The sequence below is a fragment of the Amyelois transitella genome, chromosome 11, assembly GCF_032362555.1.
Source record: "Amyelois transitella isolate CPQ chromosome 11, ilAmyTran1.1, whole genome shotgun sequence".
NCBI lineage: Eukaryota > Metazoa > Arthropoda > Insecta > Lepidoptera > Pyralidae > Amyelois > Amyelois transitella.
Genome location: NC_083514.1, coordinates 8,749,021 through 8,775,624, shown reverse-complemented (window position 1 = coordinate 8,775,624; position 26,604 = coordinate 8,749,021). Strand labels below are relative to the sequence as shown.

The following is a 26,604-nucleotide window of genomic DNA, read 5'->3' as shown; positions in this document are numbered from 1 at the left end:
GTTGTTTGAAAACCGTAGCCACCTCTCAAAGTAGAAAATATGGTACTTTTGTAATAGTAAATGCAATATAATTTTAAACGTTTGTAAACGCATATTTCTTTATAATTTCCACCGCATTTAAGATCAGTTATTATAATTAACTAGAAGTTCGATTTTGGAATCATTAATTGTAACCACTCTGTCACTGGGTATACGGGTAATCTTAAAGATATTTTGTATGTTAATTACCACTAATTATATATTCGTATCAAAGGCAAGTTTGTGCAACAAAACATACCCAGACTATCATGTCAACTCGCCATTAAAACTATAATCTATTTTGACAACACAGTATGGCTGGGCATATCATTGGATTGAATTAATTCCAACTGGTTTCATATCATTATACGTTCCTTACAATGTTGTTTCAATAAATTCCCTGTTCTTATCAATCTGGCATCTGTCCAAGCAGACTTGTATGCCTACAGGTGTTCACGATTCGGGCAGTTGTTCGTATATTTAAAAAGTTGATATATATTTTCGCGCGGGCTTGATCGACGCAAATAGCCCAAGGTTGATCTGCAAATAATAAGATACAAAGGAAGAAAGCGTGGGTTAGGTTGGAGCGATCACGCTTTTTTGTGATTTTTTTTCAATATTTAACAGTAGGTATGTGTAGCGGGAGCGAAGTTTCGGACTCTACCGCCGACGAACATCTTCCTGGCGTAAGTTTAATTTTAGGTGTTATGCCTGCGGGGAACCGCGTCTTTTACGATTTCGAGTCAGTATGCTTCAATCCTTTGAAATTCTGATTGCGCGATTTAGTCTCTGCGCTATACTATTGATTGCGCGCTTCACTTTCTTCCGCTGGGATTGGTTGATAAGTTTTAGATGTCACCACTGTGTGGTCCGTACAAATAAAAGTAGTCAATGACATAGCATATATAGGTCGTCGGTAGCCGTTTCGGATGTTATAAACGTAACATTCGCTACTTTTATTTATCAGAGATTTTCCTAATAGCCGTAGCCAATGCTTTTAGGGTGATGGAAAGTATCGTGAGGGAAATGCATTGTATTTCAGATGACGACAAATGGAAGTCTCTTTCGATAAAAACTTGACTTACTCAATTCTGGATGGTGGTCTAAGTGGATCCCATAGGCACTCCTGGGACAGACAATCACTAGGGAGATGACGACATCTATGTTTTAGTAAAAATTTTTGGGCGACTCCCTAACTGAAATAAACAGGTGGGTTTAATGCTGGCGTCATTCGCTTTCCGTAGCATTGCCAGAATATAGACTGCGGAAGCTGGGCGCAATTAGCAGATTTGTTTCGATACATTAATTACTTGTGCTTCGGTAACGACGGCAGGGTCAGGTTAATAGGCGTGAGGTAGGCAGAAATACTAAAATCTAAAAATCATCATCAGTCATCGTGGCGTACTATGGCGATAATGCGTAAGTAGATCAAATAACAAAATTGAATGTCCAGCGCGGTCCTCAAGATCGTTTTACAGGCTAAATCCATGGAAATTACACGAACTGACACCAGCACAGCTTCAAGCTGGTTTGGACCCTGCCCCTATAAGCATGACACGCGCGACGCCGATTTTATCGCGCGAAATACTGTCACCGTCCTTTTTCACGTCATTACAAAGCGAACCAGCGATTATTTTTCGGTAGGTATCTTCATTTTTTGTCTAGTTTCCTCTTCAAAATATGATGGGGGCGGGAACGTGTTATTTATTATTGTTTGGCCTATGTTCAGTCTATTTATTTCTGCTGAGCGTAGGCGCCACCGCTGATAAATACAGACACCGCTTCCAGACACGGAAGTAGCCATTTTTTAGGGTTCAGTCAACGAACTTTGGCTTAGTAGATAAATATTGTGACTAAAACAAAATCACCCTGTGACTATATATAAGTAATATACTTATCTATTACTTATTCAGTTTTTATCCAAGAATCAAGTTTTCTCTGACTCAATGGTTGGTTGATTAAATAATTGTGCTGGGCACAATCTGTATTTTGTTATTATGTAAGTACTAGCTGTGCCCGCGACTTCGTCCGCGTGGAATAGTTATTTTGGGCATCATATTTATTTTTCAGGCGGTCACGCGTATTAGAAAGAACGCTGGTTCGCCGTATTAAATGTTTCGCTGCAAATTACTTATAACGACTATATCTCAAAACCTATTCGTCTGATTTATATACTGTAAATGGCAATTTTAGTCTTCATGAAAAGTCGAAAGTAATGAACATATTTATTTGGATAAGGATTAATACTAAATTAAAGAAAATTGGTTTCAAAATAACTTATGTTTATAATGAAAAAATAATCTTAAAAATGAACATAAAAGTGGTTATTGTAAGTAAACCTTAAGAGATAGATATATGCTCTCGCGGACTTTTTTGTGGCAAAAAATGAGTACTTCACATCTTTAGTACATTGTTTTACTATATCTTTGTTGGTTTGCGCAGCGTTTGCGTGGAAAGCTCGCAGATGGCCGACTCATTCAACTTTCACCTGCATTTTTGACGTTTCCCGTAGGAAATCCGGGATAAAATGTAGCCTATAGCCTTCCTCGATAAATAGACTATCTAACAGTGAAAGAATTATTCAAATCGGTTCAGTAGTTTCTGAGATTAGCGCGTTTAAACAAACAAACAAACAAACAAAACAAACTCTTCAGCTTTATAATATTAGTATAGATAGTATAGATGACAATGGCCAGTTCCAACTAAAGTTAAATATATTTCATCATTTTTAACCACTGTACTAAAGGTAGTTAACTAGACTAAGAGTCTTTTAAGAGTCGAGTACGAAAATATATATAGAGGGTTACAACTTATCATTTCTCCTCCCATGGTCTTTTAGTTGGCCTCGCAATGTCCACATGCTTGCGTTATATCTATTTCCCTGGCACCTACCCTAATGTCGGCCTAAGACAACAAATTATTTTCGTGTACATTGCGTCAAACACCTACAACACTAGATCAGACGTTCAACGACTTAACATTTACAAGTAGCTAGAGGAAATTTTTAAAAAGAATGCGCGGGATGTACTGACAGACGAACACCAACTGAAAGTAGATACAATAAATAAATATAGACTCGCTAGACATTTTTTGAGGAGCATTTTCATCGAGTCAAAATTTACATATTGTTAGTATCAGTTAACGGATGTAATGATTAAATCTGTAATGGGTTTTGGCGTGTAGCCGAATGGCTGAATTGGGAATAACAAATCGCGGTAAAGAGGAAAACGTGTGATATTTTTATGACGTGAGAAGCAGATTGTTGGCTCTGCCACCAAGACTTACCAAAAAGGACACGGTTCACCCTCCTTGTAGGTATATTCTAATGAAAAATGCGACCAAGTAGAAGGAGCAGAATAATAATACAATAAGTGAATTAATGTTAAAAGCTTTCTATTCCAGTCAACCTTTAGAAAATGGCAAACAAATAAAAAATCAGAAATCAATTTATATGGTTCCTGAGTACATTACAATATGACGTCGGACGGACAGACAGACAAAATAAGGGTAAGTAGCTCTCACCTAGTGCAAAACTTTCCTTCAAAAGTCGTTTTCCAATCCAACCCAAGGGAAGACGTAAACGGGCAAATCCAGAGAAAAATGATTCGTAGATGCAGACTGCGATCCTAAAATAAGTCACTATCCGTCGGCCTTGAGTTGTTGTTAACTAGACGACTATCCAAAATTGTCTCGTTTTATTTTCATAGTACGCGTTATAAAAATAAATACAATCTTCAAGTGCATCTGTTGAGAATTGGCAAACGTTCTGATCTAATTTTTTTGTCTGGGGTTAAAAAGTGACGGTAGGCTTGTTCTTTTTTTATTATTTTAATTATACCTAAGTACCTTTTTTATATTTTATGCCCTTAGTGACCTTATGGTACCTTATGTTGGAAGGTATTGGGACCTAGAAGAGGCGGAGAGAATATCTCCACACATTTAAATAGTCAAAAAATCTAACGGCCTGTTCTGTATATTCTCTAGAATCTAGAGGGGATCTAGAGTCTAGATAAACGTAACTTGTTCAAACCTTGGATTCTGGTAAGAGGTTAGGTCATGAGTCCCTACCATAAGCCCTAAACTGTGGAGATTGTAGAAATCATGGCACATAGACAAACTTGGTCCTATCTCCCAATCTTACAATAATTTGGGATCGATATAAGTATTTTTTTTCCATAATCTAAAAAACAGTAAGATTTGTAAACTTCGTAATAAGTTAAGGTGGAGATTGGCAAGCTTGAATGATTCAATAAGAATGATGATTGTTTAGAAATGCACGCTAATTGCAATGTGACGCCTCTTTATGAATGAACGCAAGTGCGCTCTCGAAATACTGCGGGTGTAACATCTCAAACCCGCCGCCCGGTTTAATATTGTCAACGAGGATTCATTCATCTCGCAATTATCGTAGAATATGTTTTTTAATTAAAGAAAATTCCATAATTTACAAAGATTGTTCTCGAATACTCAAATTACGGGACACTTTAGAACCACGAGGTAAAAGAAATAGGTTAAAGCTAATACGAGTAGATCAAACATTGGACATTTGTTTCATATTTCCTTACAAACGCGGAAGGCGCCCTATGCTAATCGACTTTTCATCGCCTCTATCGTAACGATATCAAACTCCCAAAGCATTTCATTTCGATTAATATACATATCGAGATGTAAGCGGAAGGGAATGAGCTATTTGAGTCGATGTGCCGCGATGCAAGTAAGTATAGAGGTTTATTTTGGGCTGGAGGGGTAACGCCCTTATTTTTTCACTTCTCAGAATATCGGATGGCCTTTAAACTTGTGTCAGGAGAATAAAGTGCTTTGGCGGGGCTTGGTGATAGTGATATGGAGACAGACGGCGCCTGGCGACGGCCGCTTCCACAAACGATTTTGTTTTTGTTTTTCTTAACACCCGAAAGGTGTTGATTTCGTTGAGAAAGATATTAAATGTTTTTTTTAAAGAAAAACACGAAATTACTATATCTTCTACCCAATTGCTAAAGTAAGATTATAATAATAAACATTAATATTACCCGTGTTCAGTATAATATATCGTATTCAGTAAGACTTCCAAAAATTTCAATTTGAACCCAAGGCCTATGCTTCCAACATTTTCTTGAATTCTTAAATTTCTTTTCGTAAAAATTGACAAAACTTATGCAATATTCCAAAAGTTTTATAAGCCTACATACCAAATAAATCGACATGCATTTTATAAATCCCCTCTAGGTATGATCTAAAAAAATATTCTGTAAGAAACACCTTAACCTCCTGTTATTAAAACTGTTGATTTCAAGATTTATGTCGTTTCCCTTATGACTATGAAATCAGCGGTTTCGTACTGGCGTTAGATATTTTTTCTTGTCCACTTCATTCTGTGGGTGACATTAATGAGCTATAACTGGGATGGGCGTCCGTTTGTTGTGGACAGTTCGGATGAATGTGGTTTCAGAAACTGACGCCTTTGACATTGATGCGATTTGTATGACTTCATTCTTGCGGTAAGTTCAAAAGGTTGGCATATGTATAATTATTTTAATTTGCGTTTATTTTGTGTACTTACTAATATAGTGAAAACTAGAAGATTTATAATGTCAATTTGGTATAAAAATGTATACCAAATTGACGTTATAAATCTTCTAGTTTTTGTTATATATGCTATGCTATAGTTTATCCTCTTGCGAGACAAGGTGACGTCATTCAAATAAAGTCAATTTATATAGATAGGTTTTCGTCTTGAAATTCTGACGCACTACCTGCCTACTTGGTAGTGATTTTCAATTATTCATTGTTCCTTGATACCATCTATTCCGCCCCACTTGTCCCATTTAGCTGACCCATGGTGGGACAAGTGGGACTATTTTGTCACAGCAGTCCCATAGGGCAAGTGGCATTATCAAAAATGTCTACATTAGTCCGATTTGTATGCCCTAACAAATCATCAGTAAGAACTCTGTAACTGAACAGAACAAGGCCCAATTTGTCTTATTGCGCAAATAAGTTTGACAGCAGGTACCCATAACTTAACAGGGTGATTTTTACTAAACTATTACTTTAAAGTTTTCGACCTAAAGGAACTAACATAAGTCATAGCTGCATTACAGCATTTCATCTTATTGTTCGGTGCCCAGTTAAAGAACAGTGGTGTTGAAAAATATGCAAATAGCTCCGGGAAGTGAACCAGTTCCTTGTTTACTTTGGGAAGTTAAAATTATAGTTGCCTGCAACTGCACTGTTAACTGACGTTGTTAATTTGACGGGATTTAAACGGCACACAGAATCACCGGCGGAACCAACGCTATTTTGAGATATAATGAATGACGAACGAATTATAACCCGTCTGGGCTTGACGTCGCCATGTATTAAGCAAGCCAATGATGTTAATGATTGTGAGGAATGGAGAACAAGAGAGGCGAACTTGGGCTCCAAAGGCGAGGATTCAACTGGGAATCAAGAAGCAAAGGAACGAAATAATTAGCGTATTGTATGTCGACATAACGAATGTCGTAGACATAATGAGGTAAAATGATTGATCTTGTTCATCATTGACCTGAGATATGGCTGAATGGGATAGTCCTGACATAGTAAGTGACAGAACAGAACGTTTAGGTTCTAAATATTATTAAAGAAAAAAAATAGTATATTTTGAGCATTGAATTAGGTGTACATATTTTTTTAAAAGTGATAAGTGTGTTACTTTTCATTTTTGGAAATATCTCTGTTGCTTGTTTGGAGGGAGTTATGAAGTTTCTACCAGAATTCGTATAGTACCAAAACTACTGAAATAAATCATGTCAATTAAGTGTTTCCAGAGACGTTCTCGGGTGTCACCTGGCCGCACGCAAAGTGGCTATTTTTAAAAGAAGATCCATCCATCCCATCAAATATTTTAATCTTTCTTGTCCTATTACTATGGAAAATTTAAATAAAATATGATTTTATTTCGAAAATGAATTATTAAATGATATTTATTTAATTGAGGAGGTTGCGAAACCGATGCAGAGAAAAGTTGGAATCAAATAAACTCATGCACCGTAATTTACAGTTTTGAACAAGAAGCATTAGGAAATGTTTATAACCGGCGTTCCACTTTACTGAAATACGTATGTATACGTTCGGAAACGCCTGAAAAATGAACTGCTGCAATACGGCGCGCAAGCTCTGACGGATGTTTGTATAAGGATTAAGAAAAATATGTATTACCAGCCAGTATGGCCTAGATTTTAACTCTTTATTGGCAACTCGGTTATTTCTGAACGTGGCGAAATGTTATTTTTTGTTTTGTTTATTCAAAATCTCAGCGTCTGGCAAGATTTTGCGCGGTATACTCATATGTCTGTCGTCATCTTCAGTGGTAATTTTCTATCCATCTCGTATAGAACTACTGTTTATCTTTGTAAAAATACATGAAAGACTACTTAAAACCTTGTAAATTTCATCGGTTTAAGTAGGTTACAAATATTTTCACCCGTCATTACATAATTCACTTTATAAAAAAGAAAACGCTGCCATTTGTAAAAAGCTAGCAAAGAGTATGTATCAAGGTTATTAAAACAGGTCCTTTAATAAAATAAATAAAATAAATGGGAAATAAATAGAGCAAGGCCAATACAACAGAGGTATTTCCAAAACAGTAAATAAGTGGACGAGAAGTATTGATCGAGAATAGCCTGGCAGAACGAAATCAGATGACCAGTTCCAAAAATATATTATTATGGCCACAGAAATCTAAATGTCTTGTTCCGACTAAGAAATATAATAATTAGAGGCCGATACATTAATAACTAACAGTAGAAATGAGGAATCTAAGAACTGAAAATAACATATTCCAGGTGCAAATAAAAATACCAGCCATCAGCTAATAAATTTAAAGTCGCACGTCACTCTATTTGATATCATTCCAAATGACGCGACGGTAGGCAAATTTGACATATTTACTACTGCAGTATTAAAATTTTGTGTCCACGTTAACTACGTTGTGGTAGGGCCTTTGTTGGAATTCGCTTGGCACATAGCCATAGGACCACCCTCGTTGCTGGAATATCTATCACATTAACACTACAAAATGGTCCACCTAGCCACTTCGTTTTGCAAGCTTCACTGCACTTAATTTGTGTTGATCTCAAGCATATTTTCAAAGGTGTTTGTTATTTTTCAATAGAGAGGCTAATACTTGCAACTTGGATTATTTTAGGTGATGGGCTAGCAATCTGTCTCTATTTGCTTAATGTGTTTGTTATTTGTAAGTTTTTTATATATTTGTCTACATTGATACCACTTGCAAGAACATATCGAAGAATATAGAGAACACAGATTGTAGGATGATTTTATTCGAAAGGAAATGGATCTAGAGGTCGAATGATATTTGGAAGATATAAGTATATTATGATATTAGATATTTAAGATAGATATTATGATATTCGATATTTGCATACATACATACTTATACGACAAGTACTTTTTACACGGGTTACGTGGGCCAAAACTAATGGGAAGAAGTATTTTAGTTATTATCTAGCATTCCAATAATCTTGTATACAAATCAATATTTTTTTCTTTCTCTATTTATTTGCGGATCGAAATAAACATGTGGATATGCTATACAAACGTTTATGAGCATTTCAAGAACAAAGCTAGTCTTTGAACCAAGCACTAAACTTGTTAAAACTATAACCTAAAGATTTTAAGTCGACCTGAATCGGGTTTTAACGATTTCCCGACGTTTTCATCTAGTCCTTGTATACTTTGAAGTGGCATCTTCTGAAGCTAACTGCCTCTGTTTGTTATCTACTAGAACTATAAACACAAATGTATAAAAACCTTGAAGACTAGGTATTCCAGTAAATAATATATTCGTTACAACATGATGAGCAGCTCCCGAGTTAAAGTAACAACGGGTCCAGTATACGACCCTGTGGGGCCCCACTACTTACATAGTATAAAGAACGAGCAAGTGTTTAACATTATCGCTTATTATCTAGGGTGGAAGAATCAAGTGGACGATATTTACGACTAAAACGTGATTATGGCGTAAATTTACCGTATTTTGCGTAGGTACCTATATTTTGTAATTTTGTGCCTGAAGCAACGCCTTTTGTATTTTACTTCAACACAGTTTGTTTGTAAGCGATTTTTTGGACGCATGCTAGTAAGTAGGTACTTAAAAGAAGCATTATATTACGAAGATCAAAGGAAAAAACAGATTTCGAAAATGAATTTTGCTGAAATTATGCAAATATATAGATAACACGAAAGCGAACCACATGCTAAAAACAATCTACTGGAAGGAGTTTTGATCAAAGAAAAAAGGATGTGGCTCTGGACCCTAACATATACTACATATCTAACATATCACGTCTTTATCTCTCAAGGCAGACTTAATAATAAGTCGAATACTACGTATGGATGGCCTTATCTCGGCTACCTTGTTGCTTTAAAGAAAAACAAGTTTAAAAGTTTTCTTGAGTTTTTCGATCTGGACCAATGCTTTGTTCATAATATTGTAGACTGAGGTAACTAAACTGTGCGTCAACGACTTTACGTAAAAGGTTAAAGTGTGGTTTTATGCGTCCATTTTGTCTGAGTCACGAGTCCGAAGATGTATGCACAAAGACTGTATCTGTTTTGTAAGCACGTGTCATGAGGTTTATCCTGGTTGTCCTACTTTTTATTTATTTATTTATCTCTTACAGCTATCATGACAGAAATGACCTAATGCGACATTGCAGCAAGATTTACATCCTGAAATACATATGTATATTACCTCGGGTAATAGTATTATAACTATCATAATTTTCCTGACATGACAGGAAGCCTATAACTATATATTCTGGAGTATGTGTCGATTGAGATAAATTACATAAAGAAACTCTCGTCTGTTCATTGCAAATCGACGACAGAGGATCCCAAAACAATTTTTTTGGTCTTCCTTTGATTAAAGCGTTCATGGTATAAGTCTGTTGAGTGGGCCTATTCTAAAGGGAACAAGGCACAAACTATATAAATATATTTACCTCTAACGGTAATGATGGCCAATGGTCAAAAGTGATAAGACTTGTCGGTATTATAATAGGTATCTATAGATTTTACTTTACATTTTTTTTCATTTTCAGGCTTTTTTCTTTCTGTCAAAAAGTATTCTAGTGTTGTCCCATAGGAAATGTTACCTTGTTAGCTTAGATCTTTTAATTGAACTAAGCTTGTTAGAGATGGAGTTAACAGCGAGTGAGTAAAGCTTTAGGTAAGAAAAAAATAAACGTTGATGTGCTCCCAGGGCAGGTTTTGTATCCCAAATTTTCCAACGCTAAGATATACAAAAATAAATATACAAGTACTTTGAGGCGGCTGTGTTCTTTTCGCAAAGATCATAGAAGTATGTCAAGGGAATAGACTATGTTTCAAAAAAATTTTTTACATTATTACTTCTACCAAGCCTCAAAAGCTCATTTTGAAACTTACAAAAGGCACACAGATAAACAATGGATATCCTTCTACTTTCTTTTTCGATAGGTACCTATAAACAATAATCTCTACCATCAAAAAAAAATATTTTCGCATTACTATTACATTTTACGAAATTACGGAAAACCACTTTAATGAATATAATTTAAGAGTAACGCCCAGTAAATCATTCAGACAGTTACCTATGTATGTTTCATACACTGATTTACCGAGTAGTGAGATCATATCGTCGTAAAACTTTACTGTCTGGCATACCTAAGAAAAGTGCTGAAACGTACGAAAATAACTGCGGACCAAACTCACCCGCCGAAATGTTACAAATTCCTCATTTTCATAATAACTCACTTTTTCTAAGGCGCGGTAAATGAATGTTTCATTCTATTACTTTGTTCTAGATTCAACCTCTCTTTTTCATTCATCCTCTTTGATTTTATTCTCAGAGTTTGAGGACCGTATAAACAATGGAGTGGATCAGTCTTTCTACTAAACACAGGTACCGTCATGTGACCACTGTCACAAAGAAATCCAGGGGAAAGAGATGGGGTATTGTACTAAAAATTCGGGGATAAAATTTGGTCAAATGAAATAGTAAGCTGTGGGGGGGAGATAGGTAGTTACTTTAGTGTGTAGGAAAAGTAATGTGCCACACATTAATCGAAACTTGGGCATATTTATAAAATCCAACAATGTTCAGATTTCGTTAAGGCCGATAAAGTCTTACGAATTGTTAAATCTCCTGATTCGTTTCTGGCCACATCTAATACTCCACATATTTTCGCGCACAGCGGCCATCTCTTCTATTGCTCTTACATCTTAGGAAGTCTTGATTTTAAAATTAAAACTGCTCACCAGGATTGGTATGATTATAATAGTCATGAACGCTAGATTTCTTAGGTCTGCATTTCTACAACTATTTTATGATCCCGAGAAGGTGACATTGCCAGATAATATTTGAATAATGTTTGAAGTACGCACGTGGTCGAAAGTAGAAACTGGAGATACCTATGTTTTCGCTTTTTAGTGGATTTCTTCAGCACAACGATGGCATGGACGCCTATCGCGATAGTGATTTATCTCATTTTAAAAAGAAATTCACCACTAGTTATCGCTATTTAAATAGAGAATGGACCCAAGATACTTTTGGCATTGATAGTTTTTGATTGTGGTATTTTGTCAATGTAGAAGATGAATAAAATAAAATTTAGTCAACTTTGTACAGCCTGCCTTATACAGTCTTGAGAATTGATGCATTTGTTACATGTTCTGTCATTTATAACGTAGAAACAAAGTAATTCCTACAAGATCCTAAGGTGGAGATGGAGAGGGCCTGTCAGATGAAGAGATGCATACATATAATCACGTCTATATCCCAGCGATGTAGACAAAGCCAGTAAGGCCGTTCAGCTGTTTGCCTTAATGATAGAATAAAGATTTACATAGTGACAGGTTGCTAGCCCATCGCCTAAAAGAAGAATCTCAAGTCGTAAAAGGCGACATTTAAGAGATCCCTGGAAATGAGATAGAGTGGCCTATTCTACTCTGATAAAAACTACAGGGACAGTTAAATTTAGGTAGGTAAGTAGGTGTAATTGGAACAAAGCGGTTCTTTAAAAAAAAAACAACAGACCGCTAAGTAATGTTAGTTCAGCCAATAAAATTACATTTTTATGACTTATTAAAGAAATGTTTTCTTAAACTAAAAAAATAAAACAAAAGTGATACTTACATAAAAATTATCCAAAACACAAATTAACACAGTCCGTTACCCTCGCGCGCACCTCACAGCGCCGTCCAATCCAACCCCGTTATATTTTTAATATAAAAATCTCGGGCAGATCAAGTCATAAAAATATAAATTCACGCGCGCGCGCAACTCACAGCTCCGTCTGCCCATTGACGCATTCATTTCAAACTAATTTCAGTGCAGCGGCTATTCCGCGATTCTGTAAACACGGAGGTAGTAACGCCCACTTTAAACTGACACCCCTGGTCATCGCTACTTCTTCAAACCCGCCTACAAACACTCAAATAGGGGGAGACGCGATAGATTAACTTACACTGGTCGAAACAACGTCTTACAAGTTTATTTTTACCGTTTCGGAAGTCTGTTATTCAAGTGGGTATGGTTGGTTTTTGAACGTTGGTTCATGTGGTTATTTTTGTTCGTAATAAGTTCTGTTTTGGGTACGCTGAGTCAGGGATGAGGAAATGCTGCAAGTTATAATTTCGGCGCGGCCGACATTGTTGGATTATTTTATAAATCTTTTCTGTACGTACTCAGTCGAAAAGGAACACTTCAAAGGTTAGCTCAAACATAATTTGTTCCAGGCTCAAACTGTCTCGTCGAATGAATCATACGCATATATTTTACTTGGTGATGTTTACGAGTTTGGAAATGATGGCATTACCAAGAATTAAATAGATTAGAGGTTCTTTATCAATATACCTACGTGGCATTACGCGGGACTGCCTCTTCTGAAATACTGGGCTGATTCCCCAGTACAGGCACTTATTTTCGCCTAGCTTGTTCATACACAATTTTTCTGTCTAAAGACGTATAATAATAAGAACCACAATTTTTTTACCATGTTTTGAGAAAATAAATTATGCGTAGATATACTACCTACAAGTGTAGAATTCTCAGGCCAACCGGTTAAACGATTGCAGTTATAGCGATTTTGACTGTCACCTACTGTCAAAAAAATCACAAAATTCTTAATACAAAACTTTATTACAACTTCCTCTTACAACAGAGCTTTAACATTCGTCATTTGACGCTCTTCAAGGCCTCACAGGCCTCTGTCAGCTCCAACCCCTCCATGATGTAGAGCAGATTCTCCACAGAAGCGTCCTCGTCGTCATCGAACCAAAGTTGCAGCATATTTTTGGCCCTTGCCGCATCTGATTAGAAATAAAATTTATTTATTAATTAAACACATACATACATATACATGAAATCACGCCTCTTTCCCGGAGGGGTAGGCAGAGACTACTTCTTTCCACTTGCCACGATTTCTGCACACTTCCTTCGCTTCATCCACGGGTACTCTTGACCTGACCCTTTACCAGGACGTCCTTAATTAAACATATAATATATTAGCGTATAACGACAATTTTCATCCCCATGGGAATTTATTTATTTAAAACTATTGCAGAACAAAAATTGGGAGTTGTGGGATTTTTACTACATAATGAATCTATATTCAAAATGCCAAATGTGGATGTTAGGAGGATATATATATGTACATACATAATCAAATCATGCCTCTTTGTTGCAATTGACAGCTGATCCGTGCATCAAATTCCCAACATACTTCTTTTACTCCATCAACATTAATCAACCTTCCATTTAGAGTTTGTTTGAATTGAAATTGTTAACCAAGATGTCTCCAATTTGACTCTTAAAATGAAACATATAATTTTATTTACGCTTTTGATAATATAGCAACTTGCCTGTAGCGTTTTCGCTCTCGAAGTACTGTATCTCGTCAGTTTTGTACCCCAGTTTGGCGGCCAGTTTCTTCCAGTCAGTCAGCTTGGCGGAGACTGCCTCTAGTTGAGTCGGCGTGATCATGGTGACGCGGGACCTAGTTGTCTTATCGTAGTCTTCTTCTCCCGCGTGGGTGGAGTCTGGCACCTTGGTAGAGAGAGAAAGATTAAAGTTAAACTACTAGCGAGATCCTGCCCGATGTAAATTTAAGTGCCCGTTTTTTCGGCAGCCAGATAAAAGGCCAGTATGTAGGACCTCATCAAAATCACTCTATCGGTTTAACTTTAGACAGACGTTCTTTAACGGTTAGCTAAGAGCGCACATCACATGACATGGAATACTAAACAATTATTTCCATACTTAGAAACATGTAAGTTTTTTTCTTTAAGGAAATATCTCTTAAACTGTAAGTTATAATGGTTTCAACGAAAATACAGGCAAAATTTTGTAGTAAATTATTCCGTACCTGTTCAATGTCAGCAGTATCTTCCTCCTTTATGAGGTCCGCTTCGATTTGTTCCTCTGAAATTTCTTCTTCGGCGGCCTCCTGTTCATGAAAAATTAGAGATGTTATTGGATTTAAACTATAATTCAAATATTAACTCGCTTTCTATTTACCCAGTTATCGATACCGTAAAATGCGACTTAAAAACCAATATATATAGCACTATTACTGGTAGTGGATCAAAACGTTTCAAAGAGTATTGTATCAGGCAGGCCTCTATAAAAAGTTACAAAAACATACCTTGCACATTCTGTAAAAAATTAAAAATCTGTGTATTTGGTTCTTTTATTTTCGCTTATTTATAAAAAGTTGAAGAGAAGGAGAGAAAAATTCTTGCACTACTCATCACATTTTATTAGATAGAGTTATATTATAATTAGACCAGCTGGTAGGCCAGAGAGTATAATGTTTTTATGCCACCGACTTAACGAAAAATTTTTGCCTGTATTATTTGCTGGAGTTCAACTAAGTTCTTTTGATATGAGAAACAAACAAGCGCACTGGCATTTATTATAAAAATATAAATAGAATAATAATATTCACCTGTTTAACAGATTTATCGGTGATTCCGTCCCCGTTAGCATTGGCTGCGGCCGCGTTTGCTGCTACTTCGCGAGTCACGCGTTCAACCTGTGAAGTATATGGAAGGTGGGAATTATTTATTATGTTAGATGATGTACTAGCAAATACTCTGTTCAATCCCTATAGAACCGCAATGAAGGGGTTAGTGAATGTATACATTTTAATAAATACACTCAGAAACAGAATATTTCTGTATTTATCTTATATTTGAGAAATGTATTTTTCAATAAAATGACGTATCAAGATTGGTTAATTTTATTTATGGATTTGCACAAATGGACTGATAGTAAAAGTAGGATAACATTACCATATCGTCTAGGTAGTCCGGCAACCGCCCGATCGGATTATTGGTGTGAACAAAGAAGTGTGGCGACCGACGAGCGAGCAGTCTCAGCGCTCGCCATCCCCACCCCCCGCACGACGTGCGCTTGCGACCCGACTCACTTTCTACGCCGGTCAGCATGTAGGATTCTGTCAACAAAGGTACCTGGTGGTAAGCGAAAAGAATATCTAACTTGACAAACACCAAATGGATCATAGAACACTTTGTAAGTCCGTTTATGGATAATAAATATAATTATCTTTTAGAAATACATAAATAAATATACTGTCCTTACCCGTTACTGGGAAGATATAGGCAAAGAAAATCTTAGGTCTCATTCAGCTGAATCATTTATTAAATATGGACTTAGAAAATCGTAAACACTAGTTTTATTACAATTGTGAAAAGAAAGTCTACTTTTAAACTTAACTATCCATCCTACATAAGTATAAGGAGTATAAATAAACATACCTAATGATGGCATGAAATCCCTCTCTTTTGTGCGGCATGCAGTCAGGTTGTCTGGGCATAAATTCCACAGTTTTGTCAGTTCATTACTGAAAAAAAAACGTTATCATGAAAACACTCCTTTTTTAAGAAGTTTGAGACTTACGTATATAAATAATTAACAAAATTATCAATTATAAACATCAGAAGTAGTAAGCAAAAAGGAGTGGGACAAGAACAAATTCTTAACAGTATCGACTCTGCCTTGTCTGTCAGTCACTCAACAAAGTATGGTCAGTCAACTTTATGTTTAATGAAGATTTGTTTTTTATTTGTACTCACTTGCCCATGTAGTGTTTGTTTTGACCTTCATACTCTTTTATGATGTCTCCGACGGGGCGCCTCCTTTTGCTCGCCCGTTTGATCTCTTCTGTCGAGTCCACTTGCACTGGCGGCTTTGGTTTTTGGAATTCTGTTTGTTGACAAATCCATCCAATTAATTCCTTATTATAAAAGTAGTGCGAGAAATTAGTTAGACACTATAACATAACTGCACCAAAACTATAGGTTTACAAATCATACTTCTTTTGCTGATGGCTATGTAGGTATATACCATTTTAAAATGTGCTAATAAAAGGAAAGCCACAATGACAATTCTGTCACTAGATTTTTCAAGAGATCAAAATCAGTTTTCATTTGGCACCCTTCTCTTATCTTTTTTGATCCATGCCAGTTAACTTTAAACCATATTTCGAACAAGAAGTCATAAATGGTATTTACCTGGGCACCCATCATTTTTCCAATTATTCCAATGCTCTTCCCTCTTCAATATATGTTTGACGCACTCTGCAAATTTCTTGCCATTTGGTGGGGTCTCTCCCAAAAGTTTGTAAACTAGAGCCATGGTCTCTTTTACCCATTCGGCTTGGTCTTGTTTCAGCTCTTGAGACTCCCTGAAATTTGGGCAATTTAGTTTTAATATCAATTAATTTTACATTATTGCTGTGGTAACACCTTTGGACCTATGAATATGCAAGATTATTAACTATTAGACCTTCTCCTATTGTGTCCACATGACAAATAAATGGATTGAATTGATTAAGAATTGGACCACTCTATATCATTACCATGAATGTCGTAAAAGGAGATTAAGGGATAGATTAATGGACTAGAGATTCTTCAAGTAGGCGATGGGTTATCAACCTGTAATTCTATATATTTCAAAACTACTGTAGTTTATAACTGAACTATAAAACAAGCATAACATTCATGCATCAATCACTACTTACATTTTAAACTTAACAGTAGAAGATAAATACTGGAACAATATCAAGAACTGTATCAGCACACATCTTCGGAAGTTCGAATCCGACAATTGTAGCTCCAATAGTTTCTGATTGGTAAGGAACTTGGCAAAATAGTGCTGTTCTTTGTTCTCGTGCATTTCCACGTCGGTGACTGCTTTCAGTCGGTTCATCTTTGACTTCTGAAGCTCAACAGCTTCTAGTTTGTATGACGAGAAAGCTGACAGAACACTTCCAGAATGCTGGAAAAGTGAAAGATTAAGGTATATGTTAATATTTATCATGATATAATACAAAGTTACTTCATGTTGTGCATTTTGTTTGAAGTAAAGTAGGATGTGACACAGGTCACATACCCAGCATGTCAAGACAAATTCCATATAATAATATAAGTCAATGTTCCATTGTGGTGACAGATTGTGGTAAATAAAAATATAAAAAAAAAAAATTGTCTACCTCAGTATGCTTAATCTTTATAACTACTTAACATATTGCAAGACTTTTAGTAGATAGTGATAAGAGAGAACAAATTCTATTTAGGAAAAATTGAATTTTTTGCATAGTGAGCTAAATCAATCCACAGAGTGATCAAAGGTATGATGATATGATAACCATATATACTTACCGCAACAAATGTTTTCCACTGAATCTTGTTGTAACATGTATTCGGGTTCCTAAAAAAGTCCTGGAGACTCCAAAATCTGCAGTACAAATTGTAATCAATACTCAGCTTGCTTTTCTCATCATCTACAACCATTTCTTCATCCAGCGAGTCTTTTAATGTACTCGAACTGTCTCCACCAAATTCCGTAACATTTTCCAAATTAAATTCCGACACAATATTAAGTCCTGAACGTTCAGAGAATGGGAAGAATTTGGCAAGGAAAAGCAAGATTCTTCCACAAAACACTGTATTTTGAGATCTCGATAATCTCCGTAAGAGATCATTGCACATACGAAGCAAATTATTTTTACAAGCTATAAAAAATAAATCCTCTTTCCATATATTCACTCCACTTTCAACATATGTAAACATCTGCTCGCATTTATTCAATGTCAATGCATCAAATATATCTCCTAAAAGTACTACAGGCATTGTTGGTGTGACCATATGTCGTCTACATGACTCGATGCAGAAGCAGACGTAAGATTCGAGCGTCTCTGGCTCCTCGACCAAAAGTTCCAGCAGCTTGTCCCTGAAAGCTTGGTCCATAGCAGCTTTTCTGTCTGTCTCATTAGTGTTCTTCGAAAAAGAATCCAGCAAATCGATGTTGTTTGTTGTAAATGCTTTGGATAGGACATCCTGAAACGCGATAGTAAAGTATGTGAATAAAGAAATGGTTAATTTGTGGATTAGTATTCCGGTTGCAAATTTTAGGGTTAGAAATGAAAATATGGGAATACCTTGTATTTTGCTCGCAGTTCCTCAAATCCATTTCGATCCGACATATTTATGAATTCTACAATAATATTTGTTTATAAATACAAGAATCAGTGAGAAACCAAAGCAAGATGAACAAATTAGCAAGCATCACAAAACCACAACATAAAAAAATTATGACAGTTGCAGTTATCTTGACATTGGCAGCTTTTGAGCGTCGGTTGCTGAAGTCGGTTGCGGGCTTAGAAAACCTAACTACTATGCTACAAGCAACGCTATAGAAATGTGAAGAGGGCGTGTCCAGGATGACAGAATAAGATTTATGTCATAAATCTTAATTTTATGAGCATAAAGATTAGGTTTAACTTTAACCTGATGCTAGTGTCACGACGTCGATCATGAATTCAAATTCAAAAGTTTTATTCATTACTTTGGGCCATTACGTATTACTTATAAAATCTAACTCGAAAGAAATATAAGGGAATTAATTTTCTGTCTCAGTAAGACTATATTTCCTTCCGGGTAAGACGTGTTATTTTATGTATATGTTAACGGAAATGTATGTAATCCGTCATTGTATACAATTCCTAGGAAATGTATGTAATTCCTAAAATAGCCCGGAAATGTGTGAAATAAATTATATTAGTCACATTTCCTAGGAAATCTATACATTTCTTAAATAGCAATCGGAAATGTAAAAACCGTAGTGGTACGCGGGGGTAGGTGAAGGGCATCATTCAGAATGTTAACAAACGCTAAGAACAGCGCATATATCGAAGATGAACGTTACAAAGAGTTAATAGAAGAAGTTTCCACGGCAAAAACAACAGCTAGAAATACGGCAGCATAAAAAAGGGCATCTTTGTTAAGCCTATCATACCGTCAGAGTTTAACTCTAAGCAATTATTACTTCTTTTAAAAAAAAATTACTTAACCTAACCTAAAAATATTATTCTCATTTAAACAAGGTGTTTCATTACAGAAAGCCTTCTTTTTATACATTTCCTAATACGTTATAGGAATTATATGTATACAATTCCTAGGAAATGTATACATACTACAACACATACAACACATATACATACAACTCCCAGGATGTGTATGTTTTATTTTTCGTATTTTCCTGTTATATATCCATTATAGATAGATAATATCTATAATTACACATTCCCATAATCTTTTGCACTTAAATTTATTATTTTATTTTTTCTTTCTTTCACTTTAGCGCCCGCACCCACTTCAATGGTGATAACTGAAAATCAGCGTTTTGCACTTCAATTGGTGCAAAAATTCCGCTGAGTTATGACCTTTTCTACTTGCTGCAGCACGCAAATGCATCTCAACTGTGTTTTTATAATGTTTTGTTTAACTCTGTATTTTGTGTCTGTAGCAACTGAATAAACGTTTTTATCTATCTTATCTTATCTATCTATTAAATAATTTTTAAAACAATATTTTATACATTTCCTAAATAGCTTCGGAATTGTATACATTTCCTAGGAGTTGTATGCAATTCCTAGATTTCATACATTTCCGTTAACATATATATGATGTCAAATTAGTCAAGTCAATATTTTAAAAAGTTTATTTTTTACCAATTTATCGATTATCAGAAACTATATCGTACTTCTATAGTTTATACACTCAAAGACAGTAAGTATTATGAGACATCTGGCATGATAGACGTTTTGATTTTTACAATTTCAGCTATACCACGCCCAGTAAAGGCTCGTAAGTCTTAACTTTGACTTACACCCTTATCCGAACGGATTCCAAACTTTCTGATGAATGAACCTAGTAGATGATCGACGTTCATTCATTATTTTCTCCTTTTATTATAATTAATAATTTTTAACTAAACTTTGTTAATAAGACAAATTTTAACGTTAATCAAATATAAAATGATCGAAATAAATATGAATTATTAAAATTATTTCGATTCGACGTATAAATATTATGATTTTATTTATGTATTTATTTATAAATTAATTAAAATGAATTCAATTAAAAATACTTATAAAAAAGAGAAAAAAAATATGATTACACATTACTAATATTTTAATGTACAATTTGTAAATAAAAATATTAGTTTGTAATCATATCATGCATAGCATCAACTTTTTGGTGTACCCAGAAGGCTGGCAGCATTGCCATTTCGAATGGCAATCTGCTGTGTGATTCTATTGGCTTATTTTTGGACACAAAATTTAAATCAACCAATCGCATTTACGCATCGAAGGCAGCTGTTAACTATTGACGTTTGATTAAATGACATTTGTATGTGTCGTGTTGTGTGGCGTCCTGTCTATTTATCTTAAGAATTTAATTTATTTACCGATTTTTTACTTAGGTACTTCCTTTGTGTAGAGATGTATTGACGCATAAGATCAGAATAAATAAGTTTTACCTAGCCTACATAGAATTAGTCTTAAAAGATAATTAGTTTATATCATGGACCGAAACAATATGAGGTATGTGCACATTTCCTTTCTCTCATTTACGCGATGCAATGCAATGCGATTACTTTCGCGCTTTCACGTTAGTGTTGCAAATATTATATTTTAACCAATGTTAAGACTGATTTGAATTTATATTTGTATTGTTTAATATGTATAACAAGGTATATACAAATAGCAACTTTCAGATAACCCATTGTTTTTGTTCCCGTTAAGTTGATATGATAGATCGCACGCGCTAAACAAACTGCCTGTCAGTACCTATTTTTGATGCATTAGACGATAATAATATTGACAATTAGATAATACCATATTCTTTGAGTTAAAGCAGTTAATTATAACAAATAATTTGTATTTGGTATTTTGAAACATTTTTTAAAGTATGAAGCAATCAAAAGATTTAAAAAATTATGTAAATTATGAATAATCTAACAAAAAATCAAAATATATCTAATTGTGATTTGAACTATTTTAGGTGTTGTGTGCTTATTTGCTATTTGCCAACTAAATATTATCAAAAGAAGTTAAAAAGATTTATTTATTTATTTCACAAATTGAACAGAGATTATAGAAAGGCCAATTACAGAATTTGTTAGAACAATAATACTAAGCTTTACAAATCACAAAAAAAAAAACAATAATTTTTTTAATTATATAGATAGATATGATCTGATAGTTCCACACTGATAAATTTACAATACAATAATTTTCAACAAAGTAACATGATATTTCTTTAATCATCCCTTATACCATTCTAAATTTTCAGATCAAGCTACATAAACAGTGGGCCTCGTTCCCTTCCCCACATGGGTGGGGGCAAGCGTCACAATGGCAATGGACACGGTCACAACGGAGCAAGACACAGCCCCCCCTCACAGAGCCCGCCAGCCCCGCCACAGAACAACAACAACAGTAATAGCAACAACAGTAACACCCAACACGATGATCTCATAAATTATATCTATGAATCTTGGAATAAGGTGATTATTTTTATATTTGGTAGCTTTTAGTTAAGATGCTGACAAAATTTTATAGATCCTGACCTGTATATGCGCATAATTTCTGTAAAAAAATCTTGAGATCCAAATTAAATAAGAGTAATTTTTATCACTATTTCATTTGTTAGTTTGGTTTTTTTAAATCTTGTTTGTTTGACTGCTACCTTAATAATTTCGCTTATGCATAGGTATGATGTCTTTATGAAATTGGTTCCAAATTTTTGGCATAATTATTTTTAAAAAAATTTGAAGAATTAAAATGTACTTTCGCATCATATTTTGAATAGATATATAACAACTATGACATCAAAATTACAACTAAAAATTAACATATGGTTATGTATTTATTTACTAGTATGCTATCATGTTATTAACTACATAATTTATATTGTTTTAAGACCTTGTTATCGTCCCTATTTTCCAGGTGACCCGTGAAATAGAGCGTGGAAGCGACGAGGCAAGATACTATCAAGAGGTGGTGGCGCCCCGCCAACTCGCCAACTTCAGACCATTCAACCTCGAGGAGCTATGGGGACGCCGCCTCATGCAGAGTATGAACAGAAACAAACACAGGTCTTAGTTCCCGAGGGAGAGTCCCCGTTGCAATGTCGTTTTTGCCTATAAAAGGTTCTTTAGTAATGGTACCACGGATGTGGTTTATTTTTGTGAAATAAATGGTTTCTTCATTCAGTTTGTAAGGAGGTTCAATTTTGTCTGAGTCTGAGTGATGATTTTTTTTTTAATTATTAAGAAACATACATACATAAAATCATGTTTCTTTTCCGATGGCAGATGGTTGCACATGCCACAATTTTTGCATACTTCTTTGGCTTCACCCACATGCAGTGAAATATTTTTTAGATCCATGACACTAATTTCTTTTTTAAATCGTTATGATTTCCATTGAAAGGCGTCGGTAGTCGAATGGATAAGTTGCGTTAACAGTGCGCGAGGAGGCATAGGTTCAACCTTAATTTGTTATTCCATCATTATGCTATATAGCTGATATATTACGTGGCTATTGAACGTTGGCTCTGTCTGCCCCATAAGGTATAAAGAAGTGATTATATGTATGATCTGTTATATCTTATTTCAACAGTCACATATTTAGAAACCGTGACCTAAAATATGATAAAGTTCACAGTTAATATAATAAAAAAAAAAACGCATTGCAACGAGGAATCAGTTAACGGTTGTTGAAAAAACACTAGTTCACGGCTAACGTTATTTCTCTTCAGACATTAGTTTCCCTTCATTATGTGAACTTTAAGCATTTAGTGTTTTGAGACGAATCTTCACTTTTACCACAGTTTTGTTAATAAGATACATCTATTACGTGCACGATATACTTCCGGAATGGGCAATATAAACATCTAACTAATATAATAAAGTTTGTGAGACTGTGTGTACCTACTTTCTCATGCAAAATCTGCTGAACAGATTTTGACAAAATTAAGTACACGGGTTCATTCATCAATGTTTTCATGCAATGGTTTCATGATTGCATGCAAGGGTTGAGTTGATCCAGTAGAGCAATATTATCATGATTTTACCTTAATTATGACCTGTTGAGACATAGAAATCGGAATAATGTCGAAAAAAATCCGATTTATATTGTCTGAAAAGTGTAATAGCTATATGAAAAGAAATGTGAATGTAGCAAATGAAGTATGCAGGGATCGTGGCAAGTGGAAAGATGTACTACCTACCTACCTGCCTACCCTGCCTTCCAATCCGGGAAAGAGGCGTGATTTCATGTATGTATGTTATATGGTATGAGACTGGAATATCCGCCAGTACTTCTATATCTATGCTTCAAGAGCTTCTTCTTAAATACCGTAATAAAAATGTTTTTTTTTTCGTGCACGAATTAGACGTTCAGATAAGTTTCATTATTTTTCGTAAACTAGTTTTATACAGATCAGTATTGTAATAAGAATGAATAAAAATTAATTTTAACTGAATAAATTTCGTATTTACACTTACAAATCTTAAAAAATGTTACATGTTTTAGTCTTCAAAAAGTACCTACTAACGTATGTTATCGATAATGTGATATAAATTATTAAACTAACAGCAACTATTGAAGCAATAATATTTGTAGTTGGCATAAAGTTGGGAAACGAAGTATTTTAAAATGTTTTTAAGACGTATGCAAACACTATTGTAAATAAGTAAGTGTGATTTTTTTTTAATTTAAAGTAACATCATTTTTATTCCCCGTTAGAATCAGCTAGACCTCGTTTGAATCATGACTATGCTTTTAGAGTTGTGAAGTGTTGAATAGACGCGTTAGATGGCCTGCTTTTTGATATTGGATCGTTTATTTCATGATTGATATTATATGTGTCATGTACATGTAATTTGGACTATGTGATCATCAAAAGCTAACTGTAGACTTTTGGTCTTCAAAATATACCACCATTCTTTTGTTTGTCAATCGTGAAAAAAAAATATTATCTTATGATACTACATTTTGGCTTGTTGAATAACTGTCTTCTATTGTTAGTCACAATTAAAGCATGTTCAATTTTAAGCAACACCGAGACCGGTTGAAATGACTAGATACATTTTAAATTTTAATTGAATTTTAACTCGACGATAAAGTGTCAAGAAGCAGGCAATTTTTTTCTTTTTTATATTTCAATTACCTACTATCCACATTCCATACAATAACAGTACTTAGAAATTTGAAATTATTGTAAAATAAATAGGTAGAATTTAAGTGACGCAGCGCTGCCTGATTATGGATTTGAATAAAACATTTTTACGATATTTATTTTTTTATTTATTTAATTACATTATAATGTACTAAACCTTTTATTATATATATAAACCTTATATTTTAAGCAGATTGCACCTTTATACTAGATATGACGATAACCAAACAGTAACACAACTTTAAGCTCTTGCTCTTTAAGCATTTGTTTTAGCCAACTTTTGTAAAATTTTCACACAGGTCATTTGTTAGCATTACTATCTTTAGTAAATTTACATAAATTACCTACAACCAATGCTATAACGCGCTTTATTGAAAAAAAATGTGATTACCAACCCGAGGCTCTGTCCTACCCACAAAGGAAAAAGACGCGACAACACGTGAGCAGCAAACCCTGTTAGTTTTAATCATATCCTTTGATAAATGAGATGTTAAATGCGTATGAACTTTACATACACGCAGTGTAAGTACCTAACTTTGTACATAACAAACTTCATAGTTATACACACATCAGAATTCATATCTCGCCTCATGGTCGTATGTCAAATAAAGTGCCCCGTTTCAAAGCGGGTTCGCCGCAGGGCTTAGTACAAGTTACAACATCTAATGAGTTCGTCAAGTTTCGCGTTACCCACAACAGGCAGATTACGCTTTGTTTTTTGGCGCATACCGCATCACTCCGCTCTCTGAATACAAATTATGGAGAATGACAGATAAGTAAGGTTGGGTATAAAAGCAGTATTCTTTTGTTATACGTACCTACATATTTGTGAGGCGCGATTGCACGGTAATGTTCTTTTTGTAGTACCTTTTTATTTTATGAAGACGACCTCTGCGGTTTTTTACAGTAATGTATCCTAGCTATCTCGTGTGCGTTAATTCTTGATTGTGTCCTATTGAAATACTGATCGCGTTGTCTATTTATGTATGTATGTGTATAAATAAGTATACCTATGTCTGAAAAGGTTGTATGAATTGATAAAAAATAATAACACTGAAAATGTTTCGACCACGTCATCTTTACATATGAAGTTCACGAATTTCTTTAAGAAAACTCAGTTAAAACGGAGAAGTATTTTGATAGGCTGAAATGGCAAGTGTATTTCCACTTCTAAGTACCTATTATGTTTAATTTCACTTTCCTTAAACGAGTAAATTTTAGTTGTTATGTGATGAAATGTCGTCAAAAAATAAAGATAAACTTTACTACTTTTTAGTAGGTACACCGGTACATTTTATATATCTATTTATTAACATCTGAACCTTTGACTATACCCATGAAAAAAAAAACTTTGTTCAAGCTATAAAAAAAAATTATTTAACAAAATAAAAAATCTTCCTACTACTCAAAGATGTATTATCTGAAATTTATCTGAGTCAACCCTCGAGATGTTGTCGCCGGAAAACAATTTAGGTCACTCGAATGCGAAGTAAGCGAAATAAAGAAACGTGGTTTAATTGTGAATGGGTCTTGGGAACGCTTTATTATGCTAACTGCCTGAGATAAGAAGTGTGGTTTTTTTGCATTTAATAGTATTCCATCTCATTGCTGTTGTTGTCGTAAAAGGCGACTAAGAAGTTTCATCTAGTGAATCAACCATGTTTCCTTAAGACCAGGTTCATGGAGTTCAGATACGTCATACGTCAAATCTAGGCTTTAAGGCAATCGGGATAAACTATGACGACCTTAAGATACGAAATGGGCCTGAATCTTATATTTTAGCACTAGCGAACCGCCCCGGCTTCGTGCGATAGATGCTAACCGTAACGCTACCGCTAATATACGGGACAAATTACACAGACTGAGTTAGCCTTGGGAAGACTTGGAGCGAAATAAAACGCTAAGCTCAAGACCGAGCGGGATGGCGACGCACTGTGGATGCCCTCTGCCCCAGCTAGGGGACATAGGACCTTAAGTCAAGTA

General features: G+C 34.9%; 2 protein-coding genes across 2 annotated transcripts; one reads left to right on the top strand and one right to left on the bottom strand.

Moving 5' to 3' along the window:
- Positions 1–13,187: 13,187 nt before the first annotated feature.
- On the bottom strand, positions 13,188–18,692 carry LOC106136706 (THO complex subunit 1). Its single transcript, XM_013337332.2, has 11 exons — positions 18,531–18,692; positions 17,752–18,429; positions 17,112–17,368; positions 16,603–16,775; positions 16,165–16,294; positions 15,847–15,932; positions 15,361–15,524; positions 15,015–15,101; positions 14,433–14,513; positions 13,930–14,113; positions 13,188–13,377 (listed from the first exon to the last, which is right to left on the bottom strand). Exons 1-11 carry the CDS (start codon positions 18,573–18,575, stop codon positions 13,244–13,246), a joined length of 2,019 nt encoding a protein of 672 aa, XP_013192786.2. The 5' UTR covers positions 18,576–18,692; the 3' UTR covers positions 13,188–13,243.
- Positions 18,693–20,776: 2,084 nt separating this feature from the next.
- LOC106136714 (uncharacterized) lies at positions 20,777–24,736 on the top strand. Its single transcript, XM_013337342.2, has 3 exons — positions 20,777–20,978; positions 21,730–21,943; positions 22,386–24,736. The coding sequence occupies exons 1-3, from the start codon at positions 20,959–20,961 to the stop codon at positions 22,539–22,541; spliced, it is 390 nt and encodes a 129-aa protein (XP_013192796.2). The 5' UTR covers positions 20,777–20,958; the 3' UTR covers positions 22,542–24,736.
- The last annotated feature ends 1,868 nt before the right edge of the window (positions 24,737–26,604 follow it).